The following is a 9,924-nucleotide window of genomic DNA, read 5'->3' on the forward strand; positions in this document are numbered from 1 at the left end:
ACTGCTGCATTTCAGCAATATAGCAAAAGTTTTACCTGCACCTTTAAGCTCAGTTTAAGCTACTCTTCTATTTTTAAAAGGTTCTTGACTTTGTTTCCATTTGGTCAATGAGAAAAACGGAAGAGGAAGCTAATATTAAAAAAAAAACAAAAACACAAAAAAAAAAAACAACAACAACAAAAAAAAAAACCCAAAAAAAAAAAAAACCACAAAAAAAACCAAACTTGTGGACACTGAACAAGATGGGTTAATGTACAGAGTACAATTGGGCTGAATTGTACTTGTACAGAATTGTACAAGTGGGCAGAAATGTCTTTTGATTCTTTGCTGGTATTCAGAAGGAATAGATCATATGATATAAACAAAAATAAAAATAATGTGGGATTCTTCCTTACTTGCTCCCTCATAACTTAAAAAAAACAAAACAAAACAAAAAAAAAAACCAAAAACATAATCCTTAACACAAATACTGGAATTGAAACAGATTGAGCTGCTGCTTTGTGGATCAGCTGCATGCCCCCCTGAACCACTGAGAAACTGCTCATAGGCTTTTTGCATGAGGGTTACCTGTCATGGAAAAGATAAGAGTGCTTGCTTCCCTTTTGGCCAGAATCAGAAGTGTTATGATTATAACGACTTGAGTGAAAATTTGCTTGAAGCAAATTGATCAAACTATTGTCAAAAACCTTCTGCCTTTCCTCCATTGGTGACAGTGATTTTACTCTACTACCATGTAACATGTTTTTTTAAATGCCTCTTTATTTTCCATTATTAAGACTCAATATTAGCTCATTGGAAGAATAATTTAACATCTTCATCTTGCTCCAGATGATCAGAAAAATACATGTTAGGCTACCTACAAGCCTGAGTCTTTTTTTTTCCTCATTAGTTTTTTAATTAACAAAACTTGTGTCACTAGGTCTCACCTCTAATACTTAGGATTTTCGTTCAGCTCCAGCACATGGGATGATGGCCTGAAGCTATTTGCTGCTACTGTTTCTAATTGCTGTCTGTGCCTGCTGGATGATTATATGTTTGATAATGTGAAGTTCTGTATGTGCTTCCTGCTTTCATCTCCTGATTTCAGAGAGCTGACCTAATTTAGCTTTTTTGAAGTAGCCATCCCTGTGAAAAGAAGGAATATATCAAATTCAATGTACCTTTGTCCTACAACAAAATACCTGATAAGACTTCCTACCTACTTAGCTTGTGGAGACATGCTACCTGCTGACCTTGTCTTGCCAGAATAACCCCTCTCTCTCCTTGAAGCCAAGGTTCATCTGCTCTCTTGTAGTTGGTATATGAGAAATTGCCATGAATCACATGACTGTATTTAAAAATAATATGCATTTCTAGCATTCCATTGCTGGAAGAAAAGTGGAATGATTAAACTGATGTTTCAACTTGAACAATTACCTTTTGGCAATCAGCATCAAATGTTTAAGCAATTTTAAACTAGAAGTACTTAGGAATTATGAAAACAAATGCCTAAAATGGATTTGTAACTTAGTTGCTACAGCAAAGCAGTCAGCAAAAGAGTTGTAATTCTGTGACCAATAAGGTACTGGCATCTTCCACATCTTGAGTCTTAGTTTCTTGAGTGGCACTAGAGCCTTAGAGCTAGAATGATCATTTTAGAAACTGTTGTCTAAACCAAGTCTTTCAGAAAAATAGTACTGAACTTACAAAAAAGACACCTTGATCCAAGAAATCTGCCTTAATTCTTAGTAAGATATCTGGAGTGATTTTGAACCTCATTAAAACTGTTTAAGTTGGCAGAAATGCAGTGACTTGAGTGGAAATAGAGGTGCAGTTTGTGCAACAAACTTGCTGCCCAAGAGAGCTGGAATGCCCCAGTTCTATGAGGGGTTTCCTCTTTGTGGGGTAGTGTAACTTTGTAATGTTTATAGCACAATTGTAATAAATCCAATTGCCTCTTCTAGATTTTGGAGTGGAGGCTTAGTTTATCTTCTAATCTAGAAGGTAAAGTGATGTGCTTACACTTCTGTAATATTTTCATGTGATTGCATAAGCTGTTCTGAGGTTTGTGGTCTGTATTTACAGTGCATAATGCATCTTGAGGATAGACTGCAAGAGATGTATCTCAAAAGCAAAATGCTTTCAGAATATCTGCGAGGACATACAAGAGTACATGTAAAAGAACTAGGAATTGTATTGGGGTGAGTATTGCAGTTATCAGTCTTAAGCAACAGCAAAAGCTGGGGCAGTTGTTTTTCCTTTTCATCTGAGTGTTGACAGCTTGTTCTCACGAGGATTTGCTTCATATTTAACACTCCTCTTTCATGTGCCTAATAAGTTGCAAAAATGGCTTCGACTGAGCTATCTCAACATGAGGAGGAGACATTTGTACAGCAACAACAAAATACTTGTCATTTTTAAATCTTCAGAATTAAGAGAGTTTGTATTTTGGAAGTTATCCAAGCATTCATACACACTCTCTTCTGTAGTGATCTCTTGAATGAGAGCTTTATCCCAACAAATACTTCAGAATTTTTGGAATGAAAAGGGTGCATTTGTACTTAAGGGACAAGAGGGTCTCAAAAATCAGGTGTAGAAAAATAAACAGGTGTCCTGGTCAGCAGCTGTCTTCTAATAATAGTACTTGATTGGCATATAACCTTTAGGGATCTGCCTGCTGACAGCAGAAAAAGGGGAAGAAGTAAATACACTTTCTCAAGATGTTTTTTTAGCACTGTAGATTAAATTTAATTTATCTTTTTCCAGACTGTTCAAGATTTCATACTCAGAAATGTAGCTGTAAATAGTGAAACCATGAAATAAGCACTTTTCTCCGTGCATCTGTACGTGTTAAATATATATAAATACGTATGTACATCCTGGCCTCTGAGCAGCTTCACATTTGGAAATAGTAGGAAAGTGACCATTGCACTTGAGAGACATTCCTTGAACTCTTATTGGATAATAATTAATAATTTCAACTTTTAGTCATTTTTTGTAAGAAAGTGCTACTATTTAGCAAACTGGGTTATATTCAAAACCTGAAATGCATAATTTTCCATGAGCTGATACTTAGTACTTTCTTAAACTGGGCTTATTGGTGCCTGCTCACTGGTAAGACTACAAGCTGAGGCTTATGGTTTAGCACCTACATAAAAGATCTTTTCTTTAAACCACAAAAGATTATATAGCACAGAATATAATACTGCTTGCTATCTTTTCATTTAAGTGCTAACATACTTCTTGGTTTTAAGCATTATTTACCTACCTTTACTGGTAGTACATGATTAATGACAGTAAATAATAATTAAACAACGAACTTAGTAATAGCAAGACACAGTTTCTTTAAAGTGGATGAAAAGTATCATCTTGTATTTCTCTTGTGAAAGTGACTGTATATTATTTTAAAGTCTCTTTTTTTTAATTTCTAGGATTGAATCCAATGACTTGCCTTTGTTGGCTGCTATAGCAAGTACTCATTCCCCATATGTTGCTCAAATACTCTTATAAATTAAATTCTCAGGATAGTCATTCCCTTAAAGTACAATTATGAAAATGGGAATGTTGAATGAAGAACAGAGGTGCCAAACACTGATAAAGGGGAGCACTGATGAAAACAGGTGATGACTGTACATTCTGCCACCTTCTGATTCTGATTTCAACCGGATGTTTTATCAGAGGACTTCAGTTTACATAACACAAAAGGCATTCAGGTTTTTCTTACAATCTCACTTCTGACTTAAATCAAGAGACTGCATCCTTGCATTTTATTTTTATTCAAAGGACAAAAGTTAACACTATGTGGCAGACCGGGTGCTGCCATCCAAAACGCTGCTCAAAACCATGAAGTACCAGTTAAAAGAACAAGTGGGTTAGAATGGATTTCGTAATGCTATGCTTGTGAGTGTGGTGTGGTGTATGTTTCTTTGCTGGGGAGGAGGAGGAGTAGCTGTTAACTCTGTATATAGCATTCCTATACAAAAGTGTATTCGGTGGGACATGATTTTCTTGCAGAACATACGTGTGGTTTTGTATAGTAGAAGCGATGGGCTCAGAACAAGGAACTTGGATTCAGCCAGATGTCATGTGGGAATGGAGGTGTGTGTGAGGCTGATGTGACTTTTCCTTTTAAGGACAAGAGGTTGAGAGCTGTGGCTGCTTCTCTTTTAATGAGGAGGCATTCAAATGGGCCCATGGCTACAAGTGGAATGGAATGGACTTCTGAGAGAGGGATTTTATGGGAAAGCCTTATGGAACTTCTGCTACAAGTTTACATTTGTTGCTGATGCAACTTCAGTAGCTGTTAATTTGCTGTATGACTGTGGTCCTGGGAACTAAACATGTCTTGGTGTCATCAAGTACTGCTATCTCCAATGAATTTGAAAAACTTCTGAACGATGCCAGTGCTGTGAGCGTGGGTCCATGTGCACATACACCAAACAATTGGCACAAACTGAAGACAATCGTATTGGGAAATACAAGACATCAAACAACCCCCACCAAACCTTTAGTCAAAAGTATTGCTTTTTTTCCAGCTATGAGTTGTCACTCTGAGTAGGAATAAAAGAGGAACCTTATTTGAAGTAAAATGAAATGTGCGGGTAAACCCCAATATTTGATATTACTCTGAATATTTGCAATTGCCCTTTTTGATTCTACAGAAATCTTGAACTATCATCCAGGTGCCTTTCCTTACTAGGTTAACTACTATGACACCAGAAACTACTTCTCCACTAGTTGATACTGGCCTTTGGTGTTTCTAGAAAGTGAAATAAAATTTTGTACTTCACTCTTTTCACGTGGTTGATTAAAATGAATGTAAAAAATACTTTTTTTGCATAAAGCACTGTTAAGCTGGATATGAAACTATGGACCAGACTGAGGAGAGAACAAAGGATCAAAACATTCTTAAATGGAAAACTCAATGTTGGACCATTCAGTTGTGAGCCACTGTGAATACGGTGTCTGAAATTGTCATCTTGCAAGCAAATTTCTGGCAAGACAATTGCTTGAAAATAGTAAATTCTAATAAGAAACTCCTGGTCACCAGTTGTGATTTCTCCTTGTTGGTGGTTACAGATTTTTAACACTGAAGGGACACACTTTTATTAAAAGTGGTTTTATTTCCTACTACCTTGATGTTTGGACTTTTCTACAGCAAACTTTCAATGATTTGAAATAATGAAATGTGCTTATTGTGAATTGTTTAAATGTGATGGGGTCTTGATTAACCTTGTGTTACCTTTTGAGGGAAATAAGTAGACTGGCCTACTGTGAAAAGAGGTTGCTTCCACGTGGAGGGATACTTAATATTCTGATACAATACTTTTAAAGCTGTTCCTTCTATGCTGGTTTTCTGACCTAACATTCCAAATGTTTATTTTATTGCATTTTCATATTTCTCCCTAGTATTCTGCCTAAAAAGGCTAAAATCTTTCTATGCTTCAGGTTTTTTCTTCCTGCTTTATAGCTAAGCAAACTTTTCATATCTTTGGTCTGTGAATCCTATCTGCTGGAAAGTAAATTTACCTCTGCATATGGCTTTTAGCAGATACCACTTTCTATTTCACAAGGTTAAAACAAGGAACGAACCATAAAGCAAGTCATGTATTCCTAAACTACCCTCTTGATGGAGAATGTGTGTGTGCATGTGTAAGACTATGAAACTGCTTCTCTGAGTGTATATAGAAATCCTCATGTACTTTCTCTATTTCATGTCACTCTTAAACAGTAGCTGACATCATTAAAAGTCAGTTCAGTTCTTTTAAAGTGGGGTTTTTATCTGAACAGACCCTGACAGTTCTTCAAAGAAATATATGCTAGCTTAAAGATGTGCTTTTGTTGTCACAGGGTTTACTAAAGAGAACAGAGATCTGCAGACATTCAGTGATTTCAAGATTAATACCATAATCTGATTTTACCACATCAACTGTTAAAAAAAAATAAAATCTGCCTTTGGGCAAGACATCAGTTAACTCTGTGGTGGCATGTGAGCCGATGGTCAAAAGCACTTGAATTTTCTTCAGCCCAGGCTAAAACTTTATAGTTCGTGCTGCTTTCTCTAACATTTTGCTGCTCTTCAGAAATTACATGTTGAACTATTTTATTCTCACAGTTTTAGTTTTGGGGAAAGAAAATTCAAAATGAAAGCTCTTTATTACCTTTAAAAGGCTTTAGACTAATGAAAGCTAACTACATATTTCCCCTCCACCAAATGTACTACCTCAGTTGACAGGATTCCAATTTCTAGGGCTTTTTTTTTTTGACTCGAAGTCTTTAACTTGTTTGTTTTTGGTAGCATCTTGATGTTTATGTAAATTGGTGTGGCATGACAGGGCAGTAAGTATTTACAGATGTGTTTTTTAGACATTTTTAGGGCATGTTTCTGTTTTTATTTTAATAGGATGAAAAGTGATATGAATGTACAGCTGTGTTGAAAATTGATAATGTAGCTTAATTTTCAAATATTCCAAAGTTGTTTTTATCAGTATTATGTAGGTTTTTTGTAAACTTAAATACATACTTTCTTGGTTAGGTGGGAGTGCACAGTCTTCCCAAAATCCCACATAAATGCAGTTTACACACTGAAATTTAAAGAATGTATGCTGTTTTCAGGCAAGACTAAACATAGGGGAGAAATGAACTGCTAAATTGTAGAATTTAATTGAAATTAATTCTTTAACCCCAAACAATACCAAGATTTGAACATTTTAAGTTGGCACTCTCTGAACTAATCTGTACAACTTGCTTTTACTCCCAAAAAACTGACAGACGCTGATCCTGTAATTCACATTTTTGATGGCATCTTCCAGAATTTTAGATTGATTTTTTCCCCCTACTCCATATTATAAGCATCTTTACTCTTAAAGTGAAAACCTCTTTTCAGATGCATCAAACTCTTGTATGTAAGGTTTATGCAAAATGATCCCTTACCCTTCAAGGATGACTTCTACTTCAATTAAAGGACCCAAATAAAAATCAAGTCTGAACTACTGAATTTAGTCTAGACATATTCCTTTTTTTTTTCTTTTTTTTTTTTTTTTTCAGGGGAGGGTGTGGGGGGGTTGGAGGTCAGATGAGGTAATTTGACGTACATGGCAAGTTTTCCATAGTAGAAAAATGTGTGTTGCTATTGCATGTTTGGAGAACATAGGCTTTTTTAGGAATGACTGAACACCAATGTCAAACTACATGTTTTTTTCTTATAGTTGTTTATGTACACTATCATTTTGGTCCATTTCTTTGTGGCATTTGGTGCAATAAACTTTCTGAAATCAATGTACGTGGTATTTGGTATCTTCCTTTTTAAAGTTTCTTAAATAGCTGTTGTTGTTGTAGCTGAGGTCTAGCAGCACATGGACTATTAGAAAACCCGGCAGCAAAGTAAGTAACTGTTACAAGAAGTGTCTAATAGGAAGGCTGCACAAAATCTGGAACTTGGTTGGTCATCCTTTGAAGTTTTACCCCATTTATATGTAAACAAGAGCTCTTACAGTATGAAAAATATGGGAAAAAAAAATAGTGGAAGATGAAGACAGTGGCTGTTGGAATTGGTGGTGCAGAGGTTCCACACACCTGTGTGGCTGGTACTTAGTTCTTTCCATAAGCATTTGAGCTACCTGAAAAATGTGTTACTATTAGATAATAAATTCAATTTTTAAAATTGCTCAACTGAACAGGAGTGAGTGACCCCTCATGTCTACTGGATTATGGAATGGTTAGTGCATTTGATCTGATTTAGTTTCAAATAAAGAAGTCTTTGATTTCTCTCAGATCTTCCATGACCTGACTTTTCCTTTTAGTACTCCGAAGCTTATTGGAAAGTCCTGCTTTAGAAATAAAAACAGAAAGGAGGTGAGATGATCAACTGTATTTGTGCTTCTTTGAGCAAGTTTGAATTAGTCTGATTTGTAGGATCTAAGAATTTCTTACTTATAGACTGAAATGTTTGTTTGTTGGTCAGGCTAACAAGAATTGGAAGTAAGACAAAAAGCCCAGGAACTTTGGCATCAAGGACTTGATAGTGAGGAGGAAACTCCCTGTCATACCAGCTGCAGCTGCAGGCTGCCTATTCTGTACCTTGCTCTGTTGTGCATTGAGTCCCTTATAGGCAGGTAAAGTGTGTTTGCAAAAAAAAAATTGCTGCTGGGTTAACATGTTTAATTTGGCTCAAAGGGGCAAGGGAAGAGATGGGACACCACAGCTAGGCACAGAAAAGGAGTGAGACTGCTCCAGTCCCTGATCTCTTTGATACTTGTGAACCATTGGACTGTCTTAGTGATTTGTGCAGTTCACCAACCTGTTTTTCCATCCAGGCCTTGTAAGACTCCATGAAACTCCTCTACTCTGATTTCACTACTTTAAAAAAATTGTAGTTAAGCTGTTGCTCATACCAGCTGGTTGAATTTCTTTTTAAAGGGCACTTAGCCAGTCTCTCAGAATCCAAATGTTCAGATGGTGGCAGATTAAGAAGAGAGAGATGCAGAGGCTGGCAGACATAAAATAGCCAAGCACTGGGAAAGGATGGAGACCTGCATTAATGAATACTTACATGGTATGGCTGAGAGAGTGGCCAAAGAGCTTTTAGAACTGAGAGCTGCAAAGGAGAAAATAATACCTAGATTTGAAAAATCCTCAAACTCTGAAGTCAGGTTCTGTGATTTGTTCAAAGACGTGACTAGAAATAATATGAATGTTTATAGCGAGCAAGCAACTGAACTGTTTTCCTGCTTATGTAAGTGGCAAGGAGGATCACAGATCTGATGGAGGAGTTCTCCTCATATGTAAAAATGGTTTCAAGGCTACAGCAGTAAACATGAACTATATTCCAAAGTAACTAAGTCTTGTGCCAAAATTCTGCCAGTCTTTCTCCCTGCTTTTCTCTCTATTTGAAAAAGTTATATAGCAAAGCTTTCTGCTGATCATCTGTGCACCATATCCTTTGGTTTTCTCTACTTACAGCTTTGAAGAGATCAATCAGGACTAAACATGCAAAACAGGATTTTGGATATAAAGGACACAAAGGCAAGTGTCAAACCACGAGACAGTGACCTCTAAGGCTTCTGATCCCATATAAAATTAGCTTAAGTGGACACATGCTAGTAATCCACATGCTGGAAAATTACTCTTATAATAGTTGCAGTCAGTTGTCTGTCTGGCACAATCCCAAAGCTAAAACAGTTTAAGTAGAGTAGCACTTTGTCTCAAAATCCTAAGGTCAACACATGGCTGAAGGGCTTAGGAGTGACAGTCAAATACTCAAATATAATCTCATAAACTGGATTTTTTTCCATTTAGAGCTACAAAAAAGATTCCACTGTGATCTAACAAAATAGTGTTTGAGAGAGAGCAGACATCCATGAGGAATGAGTTTCTCACCAAGGAATAAAGCTCCCTCTCCTATGGACAGAGAAATGGTTGTGGATGTGGAAATACAAAGCGATGCTTAGGTCTGTTTGAGATCTTCCCAGGGTGGGTTTGTGTGTTCTGATAAGAGTGCCGTAGTGTCAAGGACTGGGGTATTTTGGCTCACAAAAATGTTTTGCCTTCTGTTGGATTGAATTCCAACCCTGCATATAACAAAATTGTTTCAAATATGTCTGTAATGTTACCATTTTAGCTCTCTTTTGCTACCTCATCTCTTTTTCCCTAGGCAAAATGAGACTGAGGAGTTTTCTGTGTGTCGCATAGATGTTTTAATTTTTTATTTTCTACAGTATTACATCACTTTTTTTTTTTTCTTAGGATCTGCACTAGTCCTGTTACCCTCAAAATTGACAAATCTAAAACTGTTCACTTTAGCTTTGAAAAATATAGAGGAATGTATTTTGTTGAACTAGTTGTGGCATTCTGTACAACGTGCAATTTTTTTGACCTTGAAACACAGCTGATCTGAAAGTAATGTGAAATTAAAAATCACATTTCCAAACCATTCCATCAGCTCCT

At 36.4% G+C, this 9,924-nt stretch overlaps 1 protein-coding gene across 2 annotated transcripts in view; it reads left to right on the top strand.

The window, feature by feature from the left end:
* The window catches only part of FNIP2 (folliculin interacting protein 2), a 50,463-nt gene extending 43,206 nt beyond the window's left edge, over nucleotides 1-7,257 (top strand). For both annotated transcript variants that reach the window (XM_053975805.1, XM_053975804.1), the window contains exons 16-17: nucleotides 2,065-2,180; nucleotides 3,411-7,257. In XM_053975805.1, the coding sequence (XP_053831780.1) occupies nucleotides 2,065-2,180; nucleotides 3,411-3,489 (195 nt within the window). In that variant the 3' untranslated portion in view covers nucleotides 3,490-7,257. The remainder of the gene's footprint in view (nucleotides 1-2,064; nucleotides 2,181-3,410) is intronic.
* The last annotated feature ends 2,667 nt before the right edge of the window (nucleotides 7,258-9,924 follow it).

Source organism: Vidua macroura, chromosome 4 (genome assembly GCF_024509145.1).
Source record: "Vidua macroura isolate BioBank_ID:100142 chromosome 4, ASM2450914v1, whole genome shotgun sequence".
Taxonomy (NCBI): domain Eukaryota; kingdom Metazoa; phylum Chordata; class Aves; order Passeriformes; family Viduidae; genus Vidua; species Vidua macroura.